This window comes from Anser brachyrhynchus (genome assembly GCF_964034855.1).
Source record: "Anser brachyrhynchus genome assembly, chromosome: 8".
In the NCBI taxonomy this organism is placed as follows: domain Eukaryota; kingdom Metazoa; phylum Chordata; class Aves; order Anseriformes; family Anatidae; genus Anser; species Anser brachyrhynchus.
The window spans coordinates 17,647,544-17,672,667 of NC_137702.1; the positions used below are offsets into that span (position 1 = coordinate 17,647,544).

The 25,124-nt window shown below is 41.5% G+C and overlaps 3 protein-coding genes across 8 annotated transcripts in view; 2 read left to right on the top strand and 1 right to left on the bottom strand.

Annotated features, from left to right (window-relative positions):
* The window catches only part of HMCN1 (hemicentin 1), a 246,794-nt gene extending 244,247 nt beyond the window's left edge, over positions 1-2,547 (top strand). For all 6 annotated transcript variants that reach the window (XM_080602312.1, XM_080602311.1, XM_080602309.1 and 3 more), the window contains one exon: positions 1,115-2,547. In XM_080602312.1, coding sequence (XP_080458438.1) covers positions 1,115-1,481 — 367 coding nt within the window. In that variant the 3' untranslated portion in view covers positions 1,482-2,547. The remainder of the gene's footprint in view (positions 1-1,114) is intronic.
* Positions 8-23,557, bottom strand: LOC308199003 (uncharacterized protein). Its single transcript, XM_080602365.1, has 4 exons — positions 6,517-23,557; positions 5,052-5,114; positions 3,753-3,919; positions 8-919 (listed from the first exon to the last, which is right to left on the bottom strand). Exons 1-4 carry the CDS (start codon positions 6,577-6,579, stop codon positions 853-855), a joined length of 360 nt encoding a protein of 119 aa, XP_080458491.1. The 5' UTR covers positions 6,580-23,557; the 3' UTR covers positions 8-852.
* PRG4 (proteoglycan 4) overlaps positions 3,831-25,124 on the top strand; it is a 40,939-nt gene continuing 19,645 nt past the window's right edge. The window contains exon 1 of the mRNA XM_080601772.1: positions 3,831-3,954. The gene's annotated coding sequence lies outside the window, so the exon portion shown is untranslated. The remainder of the gene's footprint in view (positions 3,955-25,124) is intronic.

Genomic DNA, 25,124 nt, shown 5'->3' on the forward strand with positions numbered 1-25,124 from the left:
TGTTTTATTTGCAGCACCTTTTAGGTCTTGTTTTCCTGCCCACTCCAAGCTCAAATACTTAACCTTTAATCATCAGAATAAACTTTATCTAAGTTTAACTGACATAAATAAAGCTTATTCTAGCAAAAGGTGAAGCATTAAAACTCAAGATTATCAGTAGTAGCAGTATCAGTATAGAGCAGCAGAACAAGAAAGTTTGAGGTCCAGGCAGCTGGCTGGCTCTCAGTATCCAAGCAGAATGTTACTATTAATTCACATGGAAATAGCATCAGAATGTCTTTTTCTTAAATGAACCCTGGCAGGCAGTGTGCTTTAATCCTTTCTCCTGATTCAGCATCATTCATTTGTCATTTACAGGGCTACCTTTGCATCTAAGTTTTCTGACTTACTTCTGTGAAGTCCTAATTTGCCATCATTTTCAAAGTTTTAAAAGTATTATTTTCATTGTGAAAATAACACTACAGTTCATAGGCAGTTTTTCTTTAAGTTACTCTGTGTTTTTCCTCTTCTGGAAAATAAACAACACGTTAACTATTTTTAATCTTAAAATGTAAGCAGGGAAATAGCTTGGTTCAGCCTGATCACAAAAGATGGTTTCTGAGTACGAACTAGAATGACATTTAAGTTGAAATGGATAAATGTTCACTGATGAACAGAATTAAGGGACCAGGGACCTTCTATTTTGACTACAGATTAGTAGAAGTAAAATTAATTCTGCCCTTCTTTATTCCAAATTCTTTATTTTATGATTTAACACACAGACACATCGCATGGAGCTGCCAGTATGCTTTACACAAATATTCTCTACTCTATTTTTTAAGAGCAGGGCCACTAAAACATGCACCATTCACTTCAATGGCAAATACTGCCTTCATTGTTGTTTCTTTTATATATCCTCTTGGTGTTTTCTGAGATGATCCTGTTGAGGAAAATGCGATGTTAAACTGGGATGCAACTTTAAGGAAGAATGGATAAAGAGCGCATGAGTTTAGCTCTCTCGGGAAGTTTGAATCTGTGTATCACAACAGGATCAATGAGAAGATCTTTAGCCAAGGGATTAGGCACTACATGGCAGGTACTGGAGTAGGACTTACAGTGCTCTGTTTATTCCCAGGTTCTGTCTCAAAAACTGCCCAGCCAATGATCTGGAATGTGCCCTGAGTACCTACGCCTTGGAATACAAACTCCTTTCCCTCCCCTTTGGCATAGCTGCTGGTCAGGATCTAATCCGGCTGGTTGCCTATACACAAGATCAAGTCATGCATCCAAGGACAACATTTTTAATGGCAGATGAGGACCCCACAATCCCATTTGCCCTGAGAGATGAGAATTTGAAAGGAGTCGTGTTCACCATCAGACCACTGCGAGAGCCAAAGACATACCGCATGAGAGTCAGAGCCTTATCCTACAGCATTGATGGAAACATTGAGTATCAGACAACTTTCATTGTTTATATAGCCGTGTCAGCCTATCCCTATTAAACACCCAAACTACTTGACAGTAATCACAGTATTTTAACCACATTCATAAATGCCAGTGGGTAGTACCACTTCCAGACTGATTCTACTGCCTGCCAAACAGTTGTGAACCATGTAACTTGAAAACGGTGCTATGCTCTTTTCTTTTTCCTACCCCAAGGCTGCCTATACAGTCCCATTATTCCAAGTCAGGAGGAAAATCCATGGCTTTGAGGACCCGTTACCGCTTCCTGTATTTATTACACAACTGGCTACATTAGTAGTCATCTGCCACAGTTTGTTCTGAAAACTCGGAGAACAAATCAAAGTATGAGCTGAAGTATGTGGTCAAAAGCAGTAAGCAAGGAGCAGCCTCTGTTAAAAGCAACTAAAGAAATGCCTAACCAGAAGAAGAAATGGCAATTTCAAATGGTCTGCATATGTTAAAGGTTGCTAAGTGTGATAAATTTTAGATCTGTTAGATTTTTTTTTCTTATCAAATACCTGATAGAACTAGGCCTGTACATATACTATGTCATGTGCTCAAAAAAATAAAACAAATACCACTGTACTTAGTGATTGCAAGTGCTGAAACATGACATTAGTAAAGTTTGTTTTCAGCTAAAGAATCTACCGTAGAATTTGGAATTGGTACATTTGTTTTCTGTGCAAGTTTAGGAACATCACTATTGTTTGGAAGAAAAAAACAACATGGCTACTTCTACTTTATACAGCAAGTATTTTATAATTTTTTTTAGTTGACATTTGACATTCTGGTATAGCCATTTATTTAGCTCAAAACCATATCCATTTCAGTACTCCCACCTCAGTTTAAATGTTTTGTTTTTTGTTTTCTTTCAAATAGAACATTTTTCTCCAAAGATGTAGTAAGTTTGGTTCAATAATGTCAATACACTGTACACAAGTAATTTTGCCAAGATGTATTCTATTTTTATGAAAGTGTATATATGTTTTTTCCTATTTGTATTTTCTATGCAGTATCTCAAGAGTGTTCTACAGTTAAGTTTTCATAAGAGGACAATGTCAGTACATTGGAAATAATCAAAATAAAAGTCCCCATTGCCTTTGAGATTGCTGCAAATTTTATCATTGTAAAAAAAAATAATAAAATCTTTCCCATGTGTAAGGCACTTGCCTTTAGTACCAGTGAAGAATGCGAAAGGTACTGCGCCCAGCAAACCAGGGAGCTGCTTACACAAATGCAGCCACATCTCCTGCTTAGTGATCTGCTGGCTTCCTGCATCCTCCAGTTTTTCAGAAAAAGTCACAGAGGCTGTTGCACTTACCATAAGCCCTCTTACTTACACCAAGTCCTCTTAGTTTAGCCAGCATCTACTGTCTAGGAGACATGTCATTTCCTCTGAGAAAATGGATTTTGCTAAAAGTTAAATTTTTGTTGCATGTATAGGAAGTGTCTATTTGTAAAGATTCTTGCCAAACATTAAATACATTGCTCTAATTCCAATGCACATAAAGAAAACGGGAAAAAAATCCACAAAGGGCATTGAGATTAAAACCTACTGGCAACTATCAGTTTTCCCTGTGAAAGTTCTGCAGTTTTTCAATGTGAGAACAAGATGTCAACAGAACCCCTGCTGCTGAGACAGCCTCAGATTCTTGCAGCATGATTGGGCTACAAGGAATAGCCCAAGAATAATTCCTGCTACTGATAACCCACCTGACTTCTGCCGTCTTCCCTCCACCTGACACTAAGGCAAAGTGAGTGATTATCACCAGCATTCAAGAGCATTTTTTCACAACAGGGCCAAAAGGCTCCTTAATGGAACTTTGAATCTATGCTTCCCTTAATAATCGTCCCTAGTGAAAGCCCTACCAGTTTTCCTCAACTGCTTTTTGTTCAGTATCCATTGCAAGAAGTGAGACAGTCCTGAAAAATAAGGATGATTTAACATCATTTTGCTCTTTGTACAAATTATTTATACAAGTGACAGATTTCAAATGAAACAGGTTGGTTTCTTGTAAGCCTGACTTGAAAAGTAAAAGCAATTCAAGAAGGAGATAACTTTCATGGTAACGCTGAGAAGGAACAACAAATGAGAGTAAGTGCTAAGAAGTACAGCCATTCAATTTCTTTTAAGGCTGATAAGCACACTGAAAACTATTCCCTTGAAGGAATTTATTTCCACTGTGAGGCATGAAGGAAAAGAACCAGTCTCTATTATACGCTGCTTGGGAGGGGAAATAAAGAAATAATGGGATTCAAATGCTTTATGGCAACCTTATTACTTAGTTTAGGGTTAGGAACTTACTTACCAGACAGAAATCAATGACATTCCCAGACAGATCCACGTAATTGTCTCTACTGGTTGGTTTCCTGTGCTGTGTTTTTCAGGTGTCCAGCTGCAGCTCGAACAGGAGGAGCCGCTTGCCCATGTGGGCATGAGATGCTTATGCTGAGGTGGTGCCACAGGACTGCAGGCCTGAGGAAAGAGCAAAATTAGGTTTATTGTATGGGGTAAGTTGTATGGTTTTCAGTCATTTACTGGCTGAAGGGAACTTTTGAATTAGAAAGGAGGATATGGGCCATGCCCTTGTCTTCCTTGGACATCTCATTCTATGTTACAAAACGCCAATCCCGTGTGCTTTAAGACTCACAAATGTTGGATTAACTGGCAAAGCAAATAGATCTGCTCAGTTCTACCTCCAAAAACTATTTGACCCTAGTCATAACAGGCCAGAATGTCAGCTGTGTCATTAGTTAGTTTGTAAACTAACTTGAATTGTAAGAGGCAGGTTGGTTTGTGTGCATGTGCACATGCCCACATCAAATCGTGCAGTTGTTAATTGTTAGCGTTTAAAAACAAAATCTTTATAAATCCTAATGAACAATAAATATTCTACTGTATTTATATTTACTTTAGGTAATGTTAGCAAAATCCTGTGTGTGGAGTTTTATCTTTTGCATTAAAATAAAGTAACTGCATGGGGTTTTCAGTGTCTAAGGACTGCAGCTGTAGGCTCGAGCCTGCAGCCCTGTTGGCCAGTACCCCTCTACAGAACTGGGGCTGGTCCAGCGAATAATATGGGATCTCCTAGGGAGCCTCACTTACATTGGCATCAGTGCTGAAAACAAACTGCTGGCTCCCCATTGGCCTTACCCAGTCATCACCCTATATTTTAATTAAATAATGCATCAAGGAATGGTAGAAATTAATTACTTCCTCTGTCCATCATGTGGCTTAAAGATTAGAAGCAGCCCAGTGACTGACTTTCTCTTTGCAGCCAGCAGGACACAGCCACAGGTGCACAGCAGGGCCAAAGCCCTGGTGCTGAAGCCACTGTGCTTGGTGCGAGGCGCCATGCAAAGAGTTGGGAACACAGAGTTCAGCTAGAGACATGGCCTCTTTCTCAGAAAGAAATACCTTTCATTACCTTCTGGCTACCTAATTGCAGAGCAAACACCCTTTCTAGCATGTTAGTGTGGTGTGTAGGACAACCTAAAGCTTTGTTAAAAACAAAGAACAGCCACCCCACCGCCAGGACAACAAGGGAAGTACGTAGCCATTAAAAGATGCAAAGAGAAGTATGTAAAGGAAATGTTCTGATCTTTACTGCATGTAACTGACTGGTTCCTGCTGTTTGTCCCAGTGCACTATCACCATTCCTGCTCGCATCCTGGAATTGTTAGGGGACACGGTCAGTATATGCTGGTGGCTGTTTCACGCTGTACAATAGCTGTATGAAGAGCACTGAATGACCTTAGAACAACAACAAATAAGCAGGTGGTCCCAGTGAGAGCAACTGCTCTCGAATCTTTCAGACAGGCCAAAAAAACAAGCCGGTAACACTTCATGCTACCTGGAGGCTGTGTGATCACCATTTTGTACGAGCCTACTCCCACTGCCATTTGGTTCTCAGGGAAGGGACACGGCTTTTCCTCCTGACCCTCGTCCTGACCCACACCCATGACACCTGCTGCATCCCTGGGCCTCCCCTAGGCACTAACAGGGCAGCATCTAACTGTGCTACAGAGATGAAGCAGACCCTACAAAAGATGGCAAAGGTGTTTTATACGTTGAAGAGATGAATTTATATATGCTGGTGGTTTAAGTGTGACATCTTGTGGCTTTCCAGTGGCACACAGCTGGTCACACAAGTCTCCCTGCATGCACACGTTGGGTACCGGCCCTGTGCACCACGTGGCCCTGTGTTACACCGCCCAGGACACCATGCTGCTAGGGCACAGCCGGTCCCACTTTTCCTCCCACAAATGACTTGCTTAGACAACCCATGCAGAGATGCAGCACTTTGCGCAATTCTTCCGGATCTAAGTCCTCCAGAGGAGTACAGCACAAAAAGGAGGGCAGGGAGGATCCCTGGGCCAGGAGCCAGAGGCAGGCCGGGAAGCTGCAATGATCCCACTGACTACGTAGGACGTGTTCGGGAACCGGAGATGGGTAAGGGGTCCCCCCACACCTTCTGTACAAGGCTGGCTTGCCAAGGCTTTGAGCCAGGAATTCACCACTGTTTGTTTTCCTGCACTGGCTGAATATAAAAGCTATTAAATGTTTACAGCAATGGATCGGTGCAGGGCACACACCACTATGGACCGAAGGGAAAACAGTTACCAGAAGAGAACGATGCTCGGAAAATGCGGGAGTAACAGTGCCTGACAGGTTATGTCCCCCTGCCAAGTACAGGGCAGACAGTTAATGCTAAACGAAGCAGAAGGATAATGAGTAAAGCGAGCGTCATCACTCCCACGGCAGCATGGTGATTCCAGCAGGACTATGTTCTCAGGGTACAAGTGGGAGCTCTGGCACCCTTTGACTTCAGAGGCATTTCTACTTCTGGCAGCTCCACTCTAAGACCACTGCCAGCACGTTATGACCTTTGAAATACACGGATTAGTTTATGAGGCTGGAATCCAACCATCCGCCCCCAAGCTGCATGCAGGCCGTAGCCAGGATGGGTGGGACGGTGCAGGGAGGGACGTGTCGCCACCGCCATGCTGCCCATGGCCGCTCACCGAGGCACGGCGCTGCAGCAGTCTGGCACGTTTCCGTTCCGTGCTCACCTGCCAAGGTGTGTTGACGTATGGAGGTGTGGGGCTGAGCGCTGCCGGGAAGGGCTGCTTCATCCCTGGGGAAAACCTGTGGGCAGATGGAGGCTCCTCCAGGCTTCTGGGCTTGAACCTGTTCTTCACACATGGTTTGGTCACCGTCCGGAGAATCAGCACAAACCCAGACAGACTAGCGCCTGTAGTTATTCAACAACGAACTGAGAAATCAAGTGAAGTCCAGAAAGCTAAAACACGTTCTTACACCAATGGTCATAAATGGTAAAAAGCCTGAGCAGCCACTGCCTTGCTCAAGCACAGCCAGATTTCTTGCTGGGAAGCCTGAGGGGGGTTCCAGCTCCTGCACTTGTGGCAGTGCTCTGGGAGCTCAGCTTGTCGGGCCCTGCTGCTCCACATGGGATGTGAGACACCCTTAGCAGATGACCTTATCTGTTTAGATGTAGAGCTTAGTGATATGGTTTAGTGGAGGACTTGTTAGTGTTAGGTCAGAGGTTGGACTAGGTGATCTTGGAGGTCTCTTCCAACCTAGATGATTCTGTGATTCTGTCTTTTCTGTCCCTGCACGGACTTTCTGAAACAGAAAGGGGAAAGCCAGGCCCAGGGTAGCTCTGGGTGTGAGTTGGGAAAGACAAGAAACACTAGAGAGCGTCAGCAGATTAACAGAACTAAAAGGGGCTGTTGTACATACAACAGCCAGCAGCGCTGCACCAATAAACTTAACAACCAAGCACAATTTATCCAGTTGTTGCCTCTTAAACAACATTAGATGTAATTCCTACTGTGCAAGCAGATGTTTTTATAAGCACATTTGCATGCACGGATGCAATGAACACAACTCCAATTACTTTTTTAGGTCATTGAGTTCAGCTCTCCAGTACCTTCAGCACGCAACTGGTGCCAGACAGCATGCACTGCTGCTTTGTCACCTGCTTTGATGAATTTTATACGAGGAATAAAAATGAAGAATACCTGCTTACAGACGAAGGCACAGAGATACAAAAAGAAAAAAAGCTTTACTCTTTTACACAAGTAGAGGTTCACCTGATAATTTATGAATTGCCAGATGACAAAGGTATCAGGAGAACAATCATGCCAGGACCCAATCATGCTCAGCACCCAGAGCAGCGGTTTGGGCGTGCTCTGAAGCAGCACTGTGCCATGACCATGTGTCCGGGGGAATCCCTTCCCTACCCTCCGTCGACAGCAAGGCCGGGGAGTGCTGCAAAGCTTAGTGGCAGCGATCGCCCCGGGGAGCACTCCCAGGGCACCCTCTGGGAGAGCAGGAGGCTGCCAGCACAGACAGTGTACACACATGGGTACAGAACGAAGGAAATCCAACAGCCACAGAAAAACCTTTGTATTTCACACCAGGTTACTCCTCTGCCCTTAGTCTCAGTGACAGCCGCAGCAATGCAGCTCCGTGTTTCCAGTGAAAATACCGACATCACATAAAGCACAGAAAGGGACGGCGTGCAAAAAGAAAAGACAACGCCACTCACATTGCCTCAGTGAGAGCACGGCGCACCCACAGTGCTGCAGCCCGCCTTGTTCTCGCAGCCGAATGATGAGTCCGAGTGATGAGCTTAGGGTCCCAGACACTAAGGAGGAAGTTTCCATACACATCTTCTTTGTCATCATGTCACAGATAACAAGAACAGAGAAGTGAAAAAGATGCGTACAATTTTTGGCATGCAGTAGCTATCTACTGTAACAGTGAACACTACTGATCTCACCCACCGCTGCTTTTTGTCTCATACTTCTCCATACCAAGCGCTGACCATTACAACATCGAGGACAACACTTACACTATCTGGTATCAGGTGAACGAGCAGGCTGAAGGTGGCACCCCCGCAGCCTACAGCACATGCGAAGCGCTGCACTCAGTCGTGCCCTGCCCTAAGTCAAGGACATCACTGGGCAGAGCGGCTTGGCTGGACAAGTGGGCAGAGGGGAAACGTGAGGTTCGACATGGGGAAAGACCAGGTCCCGGGGAGGAACAACCCCAGCTGCTGGAAAGCAGTCTGGCAGAAGGGACCTGGGGGTCCTGGTGGGCACCACGCTGAGCATGAGCCAGCCGTGTGCCCTGCTGCCAAAGGCCACCACTGGGAGGAGAGCTGCCAGCTGGCCGAGGGGGTTCCCCACTGCTCAGCACTGGTGAGACATCAACAGTGCTGTGGCCAGTGCTGGGCTCCCAGTACGAGACCAACACGGACATACTGGAGGAAGCCCAGCCATGGTTAAGGGACTGGAGCATCTGACGTATGAGGAGAGCCCGAGAGAGCTGGGACAGTTCAGCCTGGAGGGAGAACTCAGGGGAGCCTTACCCACATGTCTAGTCACCTGGCGGAGGAAAGACGTTAAAAAACACGTGCTGATGGAGCCTTAGTGATAAATGGCAGAGGCAAGGCATTCTTGTACCGGAGTAGTATGGTTTCTGCATAAATGGGCTGGCATGTCACCACCCGATGAAAACTCTTAAATGGCAGAGAGCATATGAGTAGGAGATGGGCTGAAAAGACACACGAATCTGCAACTGAACTGTCACATCTTTGATTCCTCTTCCACTGAAAGGAACTGGACTTTGAATACGAACCTCATAAATAACGCAGATTACATCAAATTTATTCATCCCTCCTCATCACTGTCTGCTAACGGAATTAGCTCACAAATCTTCAAATATTTACTAACCATACCGGTCAGACTGTGTTCTGTGTTTTCTGCGGTCTGGCCTTTTTTGAAAGAATATTTGTCGTTTGCCTACTGGTTCATTTGCGATGCTCTCAGCTATGTGGAGGCTGATAGGGAACCTCAAATTGGGTGTAACCCTGTAAAGCCTTTGCCAAAGTATTACTGCTAACATTTTGCAGCTCATGTTTTGAAAAGTTTTGGGATGCAAAAATGATGTCCTTTAGTAGATGAGGCTGTATCACAAAAGTGATTTGTGTTCACCAGCTGAACTGCACAGGAAGGGAATGCCAAGGTACCTTTACCATCTATAAGCTTTACTCTGGACAAACAAAAAAAGACACCAGTGATTTCCAGAGTGGCATCAAGTGAAAGCCAGGTACAACCTTTCTAGACAACCCCAAGGCTCCTTGAATTGGAAATCTTGCCTAATCCAATCTCTCTTAATCATAAAACCAGCTTTCAGCAGAAAATAACAACAGCAAAACATTGCCTTAAGATACTTAGAACAGAGCAGTGAGTCAAAATCCTCTGTATGTTGCTGGGAACTAGCTTTTTGGAGCAGTAAGATTGTTATTTGAGTAGTGAAGTTCAGCCTTTGCCAAATTAGTCACCGTTTATAAAGCCCTGTTGATTACCTAAATAAATCACATAGCACTGGTTTTGCTTCTACTTTGTGTGCTACAAATGAATTAACAGAGAATAATCACCTTTAATCTAAACCAGTTGTGATACGATCTGAGACATTTTCAGGATCTAAAGAAATCTGAAGAAATTAACTATTGGTAGATGTTTACGTGTATTTGTATGAGGGAAAACATCAGTGGCTAGCATATAATTTGTATAACACTTTGCAATACGCACTTGTCTTTGACAAGTTTACCTTGGGGCTACCTGCCCTGTTACACAGCTTATCACCATCTGTCTCTAAACTGATTTATTTCATGATCTCTCGGTGCCATAATTTGATAGCTAATTTTCCAGTCATAAAAGTCGAAGGAGGACTGGTTCAGGTGGAAACATTGATAGCACTTTGCCAAAGATCTCTAAGCACTTAAAGATGAGCTGAGAAATTCCCATCCCTTTTTCTTCTGGCTAAAATAAATCTCAGCTTCTATGACATCCCCAAATGGGTAGATGCATGTCTTTTCAACCTGGCAAAACCAAAATTGTTTCCTCAGTGGCATTTCTCCCAGCTTTTGCCTTTTTCAAGAAATATTTCTGATATTCTGCACAACCTGGACATCATCTTCAAATGAGATACTTAGTTTGAATTACTATGAAGTCAAAATGTTATGTTTTGTTTTTTATTGACCATAACAACATGGCTATCTACGAAAAGCCATAATGACCACTGCAGCATGACAATAAGCGTTAAGTGTCTGAGCACCCAGACTTCCCAGCTGTCTCTCATTAGTAGCAATAACCTTTTCTCTGACCACAGCAAATCCTTTTCTTGCTATTCACCATAACATGGATCGCTGCTACCAAGACTTTTACCTTAGCCACATAACACGAGCTGCTGCTTCTTTGCTTTCATGCTCTCTGCAGTCTTTCCTTACTGTCAAGAAACAGACTCACTAGACAAGAAGTTTGCTCTTCCCCTCAAATTGCTCTTTGTATGTAGCAGAAGTGCCCCTCATGCACACAAAAGCACTTCATTTCGCTCCTCCAAAGCTTCCTCCAGAGTGCTCCTCTGTTAGGATGCCATTAGAGACAGTGGAAAACAAAGGTACAGGGAAACACATACCTACGAGAAAGAAAAGTAATGATAAGGAGGAAATAATCTTTTTTCCAATAAAAATTATTGCAGCTTTGGAAGACATACATTTTCCAGTGTAATGTCATGTTTGTAAACAGTACTTTTTAGCCAGTTTATCCAACACGCTGGTATCAAGTGATCGTTACTGGGGAAAAAAAAAAAAAAGCATGGATCAGTGAGCATCAATGAACATGAGTGTCTCTTACCAACACCAAAAAAAAGCCCAAACCAAAGACCATCTCTACATTTAAATCCGAAAAGGTGTAAACGAGCACTGGATCCCATTGTATATTACACGGTGGATTTACAGAACGATGCCTGTCCTAGTGAGAGCCATCACCAATTCCCCACAGCATCTGGAGCAACTACTGACGGAGTATTTGAGTGCTTATAAATGCAACCGTATTTCTATGCAAGTTGCAATACAACCATACAACCACTGGAACAATTTCAATTCAAAAAAGAGAATTTCAGTCCATATTTGCTGAAACAATGGATGGGATTATTTTTTGTATGCTTGGGAATGCTTTTGATGACAACAGAATAAACACAGTATTAAAAAGCTTTGTTAAGTGGCAGGCATGTCTGTAGTGATAGGGCTTGACCTTGGTTCTGAACTTCAAAGATGAAATACTGGGTTTTGAAACGTTGTGCCGTGTGTGGAAGGAACATCAATTTCCAAATTTGTAAGATTGTCAACAGAAATAAGCACTTGGCATTTCTTGTGTTCAGGCTTCTAAGGGTAGAGAAAAATATGGAATTACAATACAGTGCAAGGAAAGCAACCATGGACTGCACACGTTGTACTCTACGCAACCAGACTTCCTTCAACTGCTTATTTGTTTACTGTCCAGTCTGAAGGAGACATTCAGTGGGATTTTTCAAGAGCTGGTTTTGGTAGCCGCATTATATGTTTCTATGAATGACTGGGGCAGGGTGAATATTAGCGGACGACCCAAGAGGAAGAGAGTAGAATTAGGATTTGAATTACAAAGCTGATCAGTTGAAGATGTCTCTTGTAAAAACAGTGTGCTGGTTGAAGATCAAAAACGATGTGTTGCGCATTAGACGAGAAAAGGCAATTGCACAAAAATAACGTACAGTGCCTGGTGACGGCTGCGTTTCAAGGTATTACTACTCAGGATCACAAGCTAAACGGGATTTAATGTTCATACACTGAGGTGGAAAAGGCTTCCTACTGATATTTGAACAAAGCACAGCATACAAGATATGCAATGTATTCTTGCTTTATTTTCTATTATTTATTATACAATTTAATCTGGAGTATCGTATCCAGTTTTGGGCCCCATGTTCCAAGACAGCAGCAGATCATTTCTGAGACTCTGATGAGAAGATGAATTAACAGAAGCTTGAAAAATGCGATGTAGGAATTAAAACCAAAAGGATAGCTGAAAGGTGGTAAATTAAGGCTAGACATGGGAACAGCCTGCAGGTAACCATAAAGTTGTTGCAAAACAGAGGGAATGATCTACTTTTCACATCTTCAGTGGCTAGGACAGGAGCGGGTAACACAGGCTCCTCCCACAGATCCAGATGGAAAAAGTAGAAAGCTGACTGTGCCCCATCCCTGATTTCGGAGTGCTCTTGAAGCACTGAAATAAACTGATTTGGGTGCAAGGAATGTAGCTTCAGTTTGGCAAAATAATCATTGTTATTACCTGAATTATCCACGGCAAAGGAAAAGGATCTTTCCTCTTGCTGGATGTTCTCAGAAGACATTAATTAACATTTTTTACATTAAATCTGGACAGCAGAACAACACAAGGAACACAAAACTCAAACATCATAAAAAATGTCAGCTCTGCTGGCAGCAGCAACATTAATATGACAGTTATTCAGTGAATTTTCTTCAGGAGGTTTCAACAGATTTTGTAGGTAAATAAAATATTAGTTTGCATCCACATATTATGCAATGGAGTTTTTGGTCCTATTTAAAATAATTTTGCTTTGAAAGACAAGCAACAGTATTTGTAGATCAGAACATCTGGTAAAAAATCTGTAATCTGCCAGACAGTCTTGTGAAAGAGCAATTTCTCCAAATAAATGTTATTTGCAATTTTACTCCAGACACAGCAATTGCAATAAATGTAAAAACCTTAAAAGGACAGAAGTAACATCACATCCCCCAAATCATCAGTAAGTGCTCATATTTTCTGAGGATCACATATGAATCACAAATGAACTACCATCCTGGCACAAGTCTGAGATCCCAGAGAGTGAACATACACGATGATCACAAAGAAGGACAAAAACAGGAGAGAAAACAACAGCTTTTTATCATGCTCTGTGGATGTCCTCATTCTCCAGAGGACTGCTGTTTATAAATGAAGTGAGACAGCTAAGTTTGAGACTCATGAATTAAACTAATTTCCCCAAAAAGTAATGTTGGAATGGACTTCAAAAGCCATAACCTTATTTTACAGCTGGGCTAATACAACTATTTCCTTTTGTTTGACAGTAACACAGAGGGAATAATGCCTAACACACACTTTCTCTCCGCTATTTACTGATGTGATTTTGTTATAAAATACATGAACAGGGAAAGCTGCATTTAAATGCTTTTGTATTATCCTAACCTGGTATTTCAAAGAAATACTAGTGCATAACATTGGAGGTTATCATCTTCGTCACTAAGAAGATATGTTTAAATTTAGCTTTAGATCCAAGATTGGATTAAAAACTGGCCTTATACTGTGCTCAGGAAGCTCTAACAACATCATCTTCAACAATAACACAATGAACTTCAACATTCCTTCTAACATAAAAAAAAAAAAAAAAAAACCTGGATAGGAACTGGTGTTGAACAGCAAGAATTAATATTCTATAAAATTTTATATGACACAAAAAGCTGCAGACACTACATGCCTGATCTTTTAGGACTACTGTGGTACACATGGTTTTTGTGACTCTTGCTCTCATAAAAATTTATACTGCTTGAATTTCATGGTTAGCAAGAGAAAGGCAGTAAGAGAAGCAGGGAGTGCACAGAAGTAGAACCAAGTTCAGAGGAACGATGGAGTTCTTGCTCCCTCTCCCCAGACGCCCAAATCCTCTCAGAAGGAAACTGCCCTCAGCAGAAAAGGGATACAAGCAAAATATTAGTGCCACCGGAGTTTGAGTTCCAGAACCAGGGAACTGGAGACAATGAGGTTGTTGCCTCTCCATGTAGCTACGTAATGGCAAAGCTTTCCTGGCTGCCCAAACAGGCCTTTGCTGCAGATGGTCACGATAAACGACTTAGTAAGTGGAAACGAGTCACATCCACTTACAGTGAAGTAATGTCTCTAAAGTAACCGTCACCACTCCGCCGTCTGACAGCAGCAGCCTCGCAGAGTGGCAGCAGGTGACCGGCACGGCCCCGGCTCCACGGCCACCCTCGGGTGATGCTGCCCAAGGGGAGCGCGGGCAGGAGCAGCATCGCGCGCACCCTTCCCCACGCAGCTGCATTCCAAAAATACCCCGCTCGAAAATGCATCGGGCTCCATCTTGAAACTTATTTGATGGGAAGGCTGTTTCAAACCCTCAGTGATACAATGCTTAAGAACCTTATTTTAATTTTCTGCCTCATTTACTTGCACACTGCATAGAACTACTTGACTTTTTAGCTCTTAGTTCCCTTTAGCTTAAAAAAAAACTCTTCCACTCAGTCCCTCCAATCCTTATTGCCTGAAGGTACTAAGGCATAAAACTCAAAGCCCTTCTTTGCTAGAATTAAACCAAACCCTCCTAGAGTTTTCTCTTGCATCTTTCCATTACCTAATTTATTGCTTTAGCCCCTTTTTTCACCTGTCTCAGTCTCGGTAACTTGTGCATAAGTAGCCCAACCTGCTCACAGTACCCGGTATGGTGTTGGGTTAATATTTTTAAGTAACCCATGGTGTTGGGTTAATATTTTTAAGTTATGTTCTCCACTTTCGCTGAACCTAGGACACCGGACCTCTACGATGTTCTGGTTTAAATGTCATCAGAAAATCTCAACAACATGTCACAATAACCGCAAAGTTTTATCTGGCCAAATAATGAACTTCGCTGAGTAATCCGAGCCCTCAGGAGCAGGACGTTAGGGCGTTACCATGAAGTAAGGCAGAGTCATCAGCCCAAGCCGGAGCCTTGGAACAGGACGTAACATCACCCCTGAAACTCTGCCAGGCTCCTGCAACCTCTGCACATTCCGCAGCCTTCTCATACAGCCCCCATAGGATTGCCAAGGACAAAAACATAAACCTATCTGCTGGCAGAGGGCATGTTCCTGCTTCCTTCATGACTGTATATTCCAGCCAGTCTCTGCTGCTTACAGCGTGGTGGCCGATTCCTGACACTGAGTTCTTCTTCTTCTCACACGTCCTGTGTCTGCGACCCAGCCCTTTAACATCAACGCCACGCTGGCCAAACAAACCAATACCTCATCTCCACCAGTACTGAAGTATTCATTTATGCTTTCAGTGCCATTCAGTCTTTACTTATGTCCTCTAAGGTCTCCTTACACTTTCCTGCCCGGAATTCAAGCTTGCCTGTAATGCTGCTGCTAAACTTCACATTAGGATTTGAAATTTTACATCTTAATTGTTTAAATTTTTAAAGTTTACCTTAATTGGCCCAATTTGTCACTGGATCACTGGATCTAATAATGCAGCTAGTCAAGACAGAAGGCAACTATCAACACTGAATACCATCTATTTCACCACCTGTTTCAGTAATTTTGAAGTGAAACAAAAGGGCTTATCACAAACCCACACCACCTAGAAAAGGAACAACCAGACAGTAGTGCCAGTCTGTCCTTCAGGTTTTCCTCACCAAAACCAATAATTTCAAAACATCAGTAATCTCAATAAAGCGTCAAAACAATATTCAGGTTTCATACGTACTGCAAAACTGTTTTAGAATGGAAGATGACTTACCTTTTACATAACTCCTGGGAATTTAAAAGCATTCTAATGCTTAAAATCTATTCCATGTAGGGAAAAAAGAAAAAAAAAAGGCTCGGATTCTTTGTAGTATTTTTATTAGGAGGTAGAAGACAGGAATGCATTACCATGCCATCTATTATTTTATGTGCATGTTTAGATATTAGATATTTCTTTTTTAAACATGTCTCATAAGCTCACATTAGAACAGATTTTTTTAAAATAAATACAGTACTTTCAGAGGAGCTCTTTCTTTACCTGTAAACACAAGCCATGCACTGTTGTTAAGTTCTAAGGTGAATTTCAGAATGCCCAGACTGTCTGTAGTCCACCTGCTTTAGCTTCTCCATCCTTACACCTTTCCTAATAATTTATCCTAGTAATTGAGGTCAAACTTTAGGATTCAAAAGGCCATTTTGAAAAGTGTGGAGCTCACCTTACACTTTCCTAAAAATACTTTAATCTAAAAATTAAGCAAAATATTTTGAAGGAACTGCTCTTCAGAAAAAGATGGTAGATTTGGGGCATATCCTTAACTGAAACACTTGTTATATTCTTACACACTTGATATGTCTATTCCTTGCATACTCAAAGAATCAAGGAAAAAAAAGAGGAATCAAAACATCAAGAGATCTGAATTTCTATTGAGCTTGGTATGAAAGGCTAAGGAAGCTGTCTGAATGAAGTCCCATCTTCCAGATACATCTCCCATGATGTACTAAAATCAGGTTGTTAGATCTACACGGTGAGAACTTTTTCTTGTTCTGAAAAGCACTTAATAGATTCTGAATTTTGTGAAAATATTTCTGTGAAACAGTGTTAATAAAAAAGCAAACTGCCATGACTCAGGATCACTCACCGACACACAGCTGAAGACCAGAAGATATTGGCTGCCAAATTAGAGAGCCCAGCAGAGGGAATTCCTGCAAGGGAATATGCGCACCGTGGTTTAAGTGCTAAGGACGAGATTTTCTTTTGAAGAGCAGAAGCTTATAAAGACGGCCTGCTACTTACCTGAAATACCTTCTCAGGGCATCCCAATTCAAAGGGCACCTCCTTCCTCACTGCAGAACCTCACATCCAAAACTTGTTCCAACTTTGAGGGGAAAAAAATGGAGATGAATTCCTACAGTCTACACTAAAAAAGGGAATTGTCACAGTCCAGCCAAGGAAAGATGCCATATTCACACCTAACTTCTATTGCAGGTTTTTTTTTTGAATGACAGGTTTTATCCATAAAACTTCTGTCCCACTCAGAATGATGCAAACTCCAGAATTCTCTACCAACTACAGACCAGTACTGACTCTTGTGACCCTTTTCAACTCATCAACAAATAAGGCTCCTGGAGTGCTGTTTTCTCAGTCTCTAGTGTAACCCTATGGCTAAATTAACTTAATAAAAATCTAAAGTATTATTTGCATCCCAAGCCAGCATATAAGGCACTAGACCTTCTGACGAAAAAATCTCTTCTTTATGTCTCTGGTTAACATGAGGTTTACAGACTTCTGGCCTTTGGGTTTTGAACTCTCTACCATAAGTATGGGATTCATATATGCAAAAACACCCCCTAACATGAAACATTATCTCCTACTAACATCAAACCAATGCTTAGATGTCCAGTCCCTGTGAAATACAGCAAGCAGATGAAATCACTCTAAAATTAAATGGTTACTAATCTAAGCATAATTTTACACCCCTTTCCCCTGCCCCTTGTTTTTCAGAGATAAAACAGGCATTTCAAAATTCTCATACTCCAGCCCTAAGCCACTGTAACTTAGTTACAGGACTCGTTCTTATGGGCTTCACCCAAACACTGAAAGAAAACCTAAGTCACTAGCAATTGCTGGTAGCAGACTACCTCTGGAGAGCCCTTAACAGTGGAAGCTCTTGAACATTTACAATCACAAACCTTTACTACACTCCAACACGAATCCAGTGTATAACTCTAACCTTACCTCTGTAGGTCCTTGATAACGTATATATTGGTGTATTGAATTTTTGGATCTTTGCAACCTAAATTTAATCTTTTTTAATATTCAGAGATCATTCCCTTTAGAAAAGTAAAATACATGTCTGTGGTGCATGTCTGCCCATGCTTCTTGGTTCTTAAAGCTGAAAAAGCCTAAATATTAGCTGCAGCCCACATCCTTACACTAGCCTCAGTTATAAGAATGTGGCCAATGTTTACAGTAAGCAACATGGCAAGTAATCTGAAAATGTATACTGAAGCTGAACCATAAATCAAACATTACTGTAACACTATTGCTGAGCTTATACTGAGCAATGTAGCCACATACTAGGGTCTTAACAGTGCAAACTACAAAAACTGTATTTTACTTTGAAGATCAGTTCCTACAGTGAAACAGATCTTCATCAATCCCCAGCCCTCCTTTTAACCTTTTAGTTAAGCTTTAGTACCTGAGTACTAAACTGGGTGTTCTGAGCCAATATACATACTTAATAACATCAACATATTGATCAATCTCTGTGGTAAATGGGAGTAAACAGGGTCTGCCTGACACACTCCTAAAATCAAAAGCCATGAAGCTGAATCACTAGATTCCTATAATCTAACTTTAATACAAATCATAACCTTAATTTGAAGTCTAGAAGGGGAATGAATCATTAAGACACATGCATACAAAACCCCACATGCCTCATCTGTGCTGCTGCCAGCTGTCTTTAACTCGTGGGGCTTTTAAAATCTGCCGACAGATCCCTTCAAGTTTTCATCTTTCCAAAGCTTGACCAAGCCCCAGCCTCAAGCACAGGTACACCTGTGGAGAGATTTGAGGACTAACTCAGACTCCCCCCCAACCCTAAGGCTGGCTTCTCATTACGGTCGTCCACACAGTGAAAGAGGGCTGCGTAGGGGAGGTAAAGAGCTGAGCTCTGTCAGGACCATTCATGCTCCACCTGCCCCTGTCCTTGACAATCAGGTATTAAGTGGACCTTATGTTTTAGATTTCTAACACCTAATACTTATTTCAGTTCTAACCCCAGACTTAATCATAGGCAAATAGAGACCAATGACTAGAAATTTTCCTGATACAGCAGAAAGATATATGAGTTACAAACAACTAAATCCAGTTATTTTCCTCATTTTGCCCTGATATTTCCTCTGTAGGCAAACTATGAATCCTGCCTGTGCTGCAGATAATTCCTTTTTCAAGTCAGACTTGGATCAGCATTGCACCAGCTGTGCTGTGCTATAGCCTCGCTGGATAATTTACATTTTTGCAATAATTGTATTTGTTACAAAAAATCTTGCTGTTATATGTAAACTGCAAATGGGCTGTTGTGTTCTGCGTGCCCTGGTTTGAGTTGCTGCAATCGTGGTGAGTGCACAGCTCCTGTGAGTTTGATTTCTCAGAGGCAGAGTTCACTTTGAAGGCACTTAAAAGAGAACACAACTTGTTCAAAGATCTTTGAAACTGAAGGGAAAACAATTTTTTATTTATTTTTTTAAATCTTTACCTTTGACAAAGGAAAAGGGATTTGTCATACTGAGACAATCTTCTCTGCCAAATACCCAGCTGGCTCTTGTTCATGGTGGGTGTCTTTTACATAACAGCAAAGAGAAAAACCACAGTGCAGCAGAAGTGCATGAAATAACTTTATCTTGAAAGAAATTTCAGTGTCAGAAAGAAATCAGTGGACTGACATCCCTTTTGAAATACAGATTTTGGATATCTATATAAAAAAAGTATCTCGTGTGTACTGTTTTCAACTTTACTGAAGATAATCTCCATTAAATTAACTCTTCTTTGTCCACAAGTATCGATAGTGTATTTTGACTTACAATGCCTTATATTTTCTCTTCAGCTGAAAGAATGGCCTCTTTTCCTCTCTACCTTTCCCTACCCAAAACCACATCTGGAGCCCTGAAAAATAATATTGCCAGAATTTAAATTGTCTTCTATCAGCTACTGCTTTCCAAACTGCAGTGGGTTTATGTGGCAAGGTTTTGGTAGCAGGGGGCCATAGGGGTGGCTTCTGTGAGAAGAATCTAGAAGCTGCCCCATGTTAGTTAAGGGCCCCACTGTTGACCAGGGCCAAGCCAATAAGTAATGTTGTTTGCACCTCTGTGAGAGCACATTTAAGAAAGGAATAGCTCCCAGCTGTGGGGCAGCTGGGAGAGTGAGAGGAGTGAGGAACAGCCTTGCAGGTGCCAAGGTCAGCGAAGAAGGAGGGGGAGAGGTGCTCCAGGTGCTGGAACAGAAGTCCCCTGCGGCCTGTGGTGAGGACCATGGTGAAGCAGGCTGTCCCCCTGCAGCCCATGGAGTACCACGGTGGAGCAGGGTTCCACGCTGCATCCTGTGGAAGAGACCACGGTGGAGCAGGTGGACCTGCACTGACAGAGGCTGCAGCCTGTGGAGGACCCCTGCAGGAGCAGGCCCCGGGCCGGAGCTGCAGCCTGTGGAGAGGAACCCACGCAGGAGCAGGTGACCTGGCAGGAGCTGCTGCCCATGGGGGACCCAGGTTGGAGCAGTTTGCTCCTGAGGGATGGACCCTGGGGTACAGAGCCATATCTAGAGCAGTTCTTGAAGAGCTGCTGCCTGTGGGAAGCCCGCGCAGGATCAGTTTGGCAAGGACTGCATCCTGTGGGAGGGACCCCATGGCACAGGGGACAAGAGTGACCGAGGAGTGGTGGAGACAAAGTGCTAGAGACTGACTGCAACCCCCATTCCCCCATTGCCCTGTGCCGCCTGGGGGGAGGAGGTGGAAGAGGGTGGATGGGGGGGAAGGCATTTTTGGTTTCTTTCCTTTGTTTCTCACTTCTCTAGCTTGTTTGTAATAGGCAATAAATCGTACTATCTCCCTATGCTGAGTCTGTTTTGCCCATCACGATAATTGTTGAGTGATCTCCCCATCCTTATCTCAGCCCTTGAGCTCTTTGTGTCTTGAGCTCTTTGTGTCTTTCTCTCCCCCTTCCTCTTTGAGGAGGGGGAGTGAGAGAGTGGCTGTGGTGGTACTCGGCCACCCACCCGAGTAAAACCACCACACAAGCACGTCCTCAAGTCCTGCCCGGAAAAGTGGGTTTCTGTGCGTTAGTTAGTGTGTCATCGTTCAGTACCCAAGTGTTGTTCCCCTCCAAAAACATTAAGCTTTCCTCCAGCTTGTGTTACACTTTGAGCAGGTTTCTGTGATGCTCACACCATCAAATTGTTAGATCTTCCTTAAGCTAGTTACTCTTGTTGATAAATCATGTTGTATTATAATTTACAGAAATCAGACTTGATCGTGAGGTTATAAGCCACCTATGCAAAGTCTGTCTCAGAAGCCTTCTTTATTGAGCCTATGCTGTTTCTTGTACTCTGTGCTATATTTTTCTGCTTGGCAAAATCCCAGTCCATTAAATTTGTTCACAAATGTAATGAAGAACTCTGCCTCATTCTGCAAAATCTTTTCAAGTGCTGTACTTTGCATCAGTTTTCAACGACCATACAGAACTACAAGGGTGATTGAAAGTGAAGAGACTAGACATGACAAGATTGCCCCTATCCTCTAAGAACTCCATTAAGCAGAAGCTAAGTGCTGATCATTTCAGTTGAAGATCTCAGACTGTTGTAAAACTAAGAATGATCAAAATCAGGTGTTTACTCTAGAGAAAAGACAAAGGCAACTTCCTCAAGCCTTTGGCAGCTTCAATGATAGCTCTCTCCACTAGTATTAATACATAGAATTCAGTATTGCCAAGGGAGGTTTTTTTGTACATGAACTTATTTGTCCTACAAGACCTTCCTGTTGAATACACCTCAAAAGTTCCAAACAAGAAAAAAAATAAACCCTCTCCAAGAAGTATAAATTAACTACTTGTTCTTGTATAGTTATGCTGATCCAGCTAGTCTTTCCACTTGAATACAGACATTCGAACAGACCATTTTTGCTTGAATGCATGAGACGTGAAAGCTTGAGCATGACTAAAGAGGATTATTTATAGTAGCCTAAGCGCAATGTTTAAGAAAGATGATTCTTCATGTTACAAGAAAATTACTTCATACTACGTCTGAAAATAAAATAAAGCTTGCAATGATGTCTCACACTTTTTCACTGGTATTTTGCCAAAGCAGGGGTTTTATTTGTCAGTCACTTAAAGAGTGGTGGCTGTTTCTGGGAATCTTTATTAACGGTCCTGTAGGTGGTAATGAAATAACTGTGTTCTGAAAGAGTTTGCTGCATCTTTCATTCACAAGTTAACCAGGAGCCACTGCTAATTCCACTCCTACTGCTTAATTGGGAATTCCCTGTTTAACTCTTCTAGATTTACCTCTTTTTCTACCCCAGGTACCTTTCTTGTGTTCATTTTCCCTATTCTTCTTATCATTTGATATCCTTCATATGAACCAAAGCTTCCGTTATTTTTTCTTCCTATAATTGAACATCTTGCTTTTTCCTGCTATTATTCACTAGAAGAATTAGTCCATATACTATATTGATTAAAAAAAGAACAATGTGAAATACAATTCATTTTGAGAGACATTTTTTATGAGACAATAGTCACTTTTTAGCCTGTATGGATTGAAATCAATAAATGGAACCAAATTAAGGGGGAGGAAAAATTAGTGTACTTGGAAAGAAAGACAAATATTTCTGATTTAGTAACATCCCGCTCTGTCAGACCTTTTCGATGGAAGATTTCTCCCTGTAACTTTCTGCTTCTAAAAGCCTGCTCTGTTTTATGACTCAGTGTGCGTATTCCACACAGCGTGAGATTCTAGCCTAGTTTAAGTAAACACTTGTTCTAGCTTTGAGGCTTTCTTCTTTTAGAAGAAATTGATAGGACCCACAGAGAAGGATTGTAATAGCCATTGAATGATGATCTTAGGGTCAAGGCTCCAGAGGAATTGTAGCTATGCATATCTATAGGTGTAAATGGCCAGCAGACCTGCTCCTCCTCTTCCTGCTCTTCAAGGTGTTCAGTAATGTCTGCAGTTGTGCCGAGTATAGAGAGGCTTCTGGAATAAAAAGCTTTCTCCTACTGATCTCGATAATACTACAAAAATAACACAAACACCATGCAGATTTTATCCTTCATCTTCCACCTGTCATTATTGCCTCATCTGTTATCTCTATGTGGACATATACAATTTTTAAGTCATATTCTTCTCTCTACTTCTTAGTTTTAAACCATTCTGTCAACTTTTTAGGTATTGGAACTGTAGTAAGTCTATATTGACATCAAATGGATGACGTACGTGTCCATCTGACCCTTATTACAGCAGCGTGCTAGAGCAGAATTCATTGCAATATTACTGCTACTCAAAATACTCAAAGATCACAGAAAAGCCATAGTACTAATACTACTTTGTCTTAAAAGTCAGCATATTTAAATTCTCTTCAAAATTATTATTATTTTTTTTCCCCCTAGAATCTAGTTAAATATGGAAATAAAATGTAGCCAGTTCTGGTATGGAAGGTGCATGATCATTGAAGGAAATGCAGGGAAGTGTCCTTTGGTCAGTTATCAGATGCCCCAAAAGAATTAATTGTAACTCTGTGCCCTCCCACATTAGGGCTTCTGCCTCCCCTGCATCATTCTCCTTCCTTGTCCCTGCAAGACAGAAAGCCTGGAAGATCATTAGCAAGAGTGTTTCCACTACATGGATTTAAAGGTGCTTAAAGTATGTTTTACATTCTGTTAATCCACTTACTGAATTATCCCATACAACACACAGGGAAGATAAACCTGCCTGCAAAAGCAGCTTAGTGATGAATTTGTTATGAAAAAAGAGAAAAAAAGTTTTATTTTATTCTGAATATACGATTTTGTAGAGGCTAGACCACTTCACATTGTGTATCTTCACATTCTTCACATGAACGTATGTTTCTTCACAGAAAGCTTCACATTCTTTTTTCTCTAAAAAAGAATTTATGATATTTAAAGGTGCAACCCCACAGTTCTGGAAATCCTAATTTAACTTTCAGGATAAGTGACTTGACCAAGCTTGCCTCAGAACTGCAAACCAACCTGAACCGATCCTCATTGACTTCCTTAATCTGCAAAGGAAAAAAAAAAAAAAAACACAAAAAAAATACCTTCCCATTTAACCTTCAACCAGTCTTTCAGAAAGTATGCTCTTCTAAATTAGTTTTTAATGCTGTAGAGAAAAGTACTACAAAGAAGATTCATTGGAGATTTTCAAATATGATTTTTTTTCAGCACAGGTAACAGAGCAAATGTGTAACAGCCTCAGTTTCCATGCATCACAAAAGTAAATGGAACCCACACAGGTTGCATACTGTCAGATGCTGCTAGCTAAAATTGCATTGACCAGAAAGAAAGGAAAAACTACATTATCAGTTTCTATTTGAAGTTCATATGACTAATGATAAGGAATTAGTAGTCATCAATGGTCACCTAGCAGTCATTCAACTATAGCAAATACAAATGCTCTAGATGAGGATAACTGCAATTGAAATCACGTCACAGCAGGTTAGGAAATCATCTCCCCATTCATACTTTGCAACCCCACATACATCTTGCCAATCCAATTACTTAATTCATAAGAGAAGTGAAACAATACAGCCCTACCAAAACGAACATATCTGTAAAACAAAATACTTGTAGCAGCCAGTCATGACTATCCATATTTTCAAGCTGTGTATGTACCTAATTGGCTTTTGATTTATTCATACTGCCATATTAGCAGATCACGATTAAACATTTAGAGCTTATTTTTGTTTACTTTTTTATATATATTTTTTCACCTCATGTAGCTGGACACTATTAACTGGCACTCAGAGCTGTACTGACTGAAATGATAGAAGTCATCAAATCTCCTTTAAAACAAGGATATCAAAATATACTTTACAATGTAGTCTTAAATGTTTAGCTTGATCTAACTATAAATTATTTAAGTTATGAGTATTTTAGTATTTTTCTAGGGAATCTAGAAAATGAAGTTGATTATTTTTAACTACCCTAACTTCTTTCCTGGGTTCTAAGTATCTACAGGGTTGTACCTTTCATCTCAATTCACAGAGTTTCTGTGTCAAGTGTATAGTCAGCTCCACTAAAGGCTGAATCAAACCTCTTATTATGACAAAGAAAGGTAATGTACTTCCTCCAGTGTATTACCTTGAATATACTCCATGAAATCTCAGGGCCTCATGTTTCTTTTTTCGTATAGTATAGTAATAGCAGAAAATTATTGGCAGTGGGCAGAAGAGCTCGAATAGCAGACTGATACTGTAAGTGCTCCCATTTAATACTTTTGTAAATAACTCC

Excerpts from the sequence above, each read along its gene's own strand:
- LOC308199003 (XM_080602365.1), bottom strand. The coding sequence starts at position 6,579 with ATGAAGCAGCCCTTCCCGGCAGCGCTCAGCCCCACACCTCCATACGTC. Across the intron at positions 3,920-5,051 it reads GAACCAGTCAGTTACATGCA|GCCTGCAGTCCTGTGGCACC; the intron begins GTAAAGATCAGA and ends CTCTTTCCTCAG. Across the intron at positions 920-3,752 it reads ATGTCATTGATTTCTGTCTG|GATCATCTCAGAAAACACCA; the intron begins GTAAGTAAGTTC and ends TTTCCTCAACAG.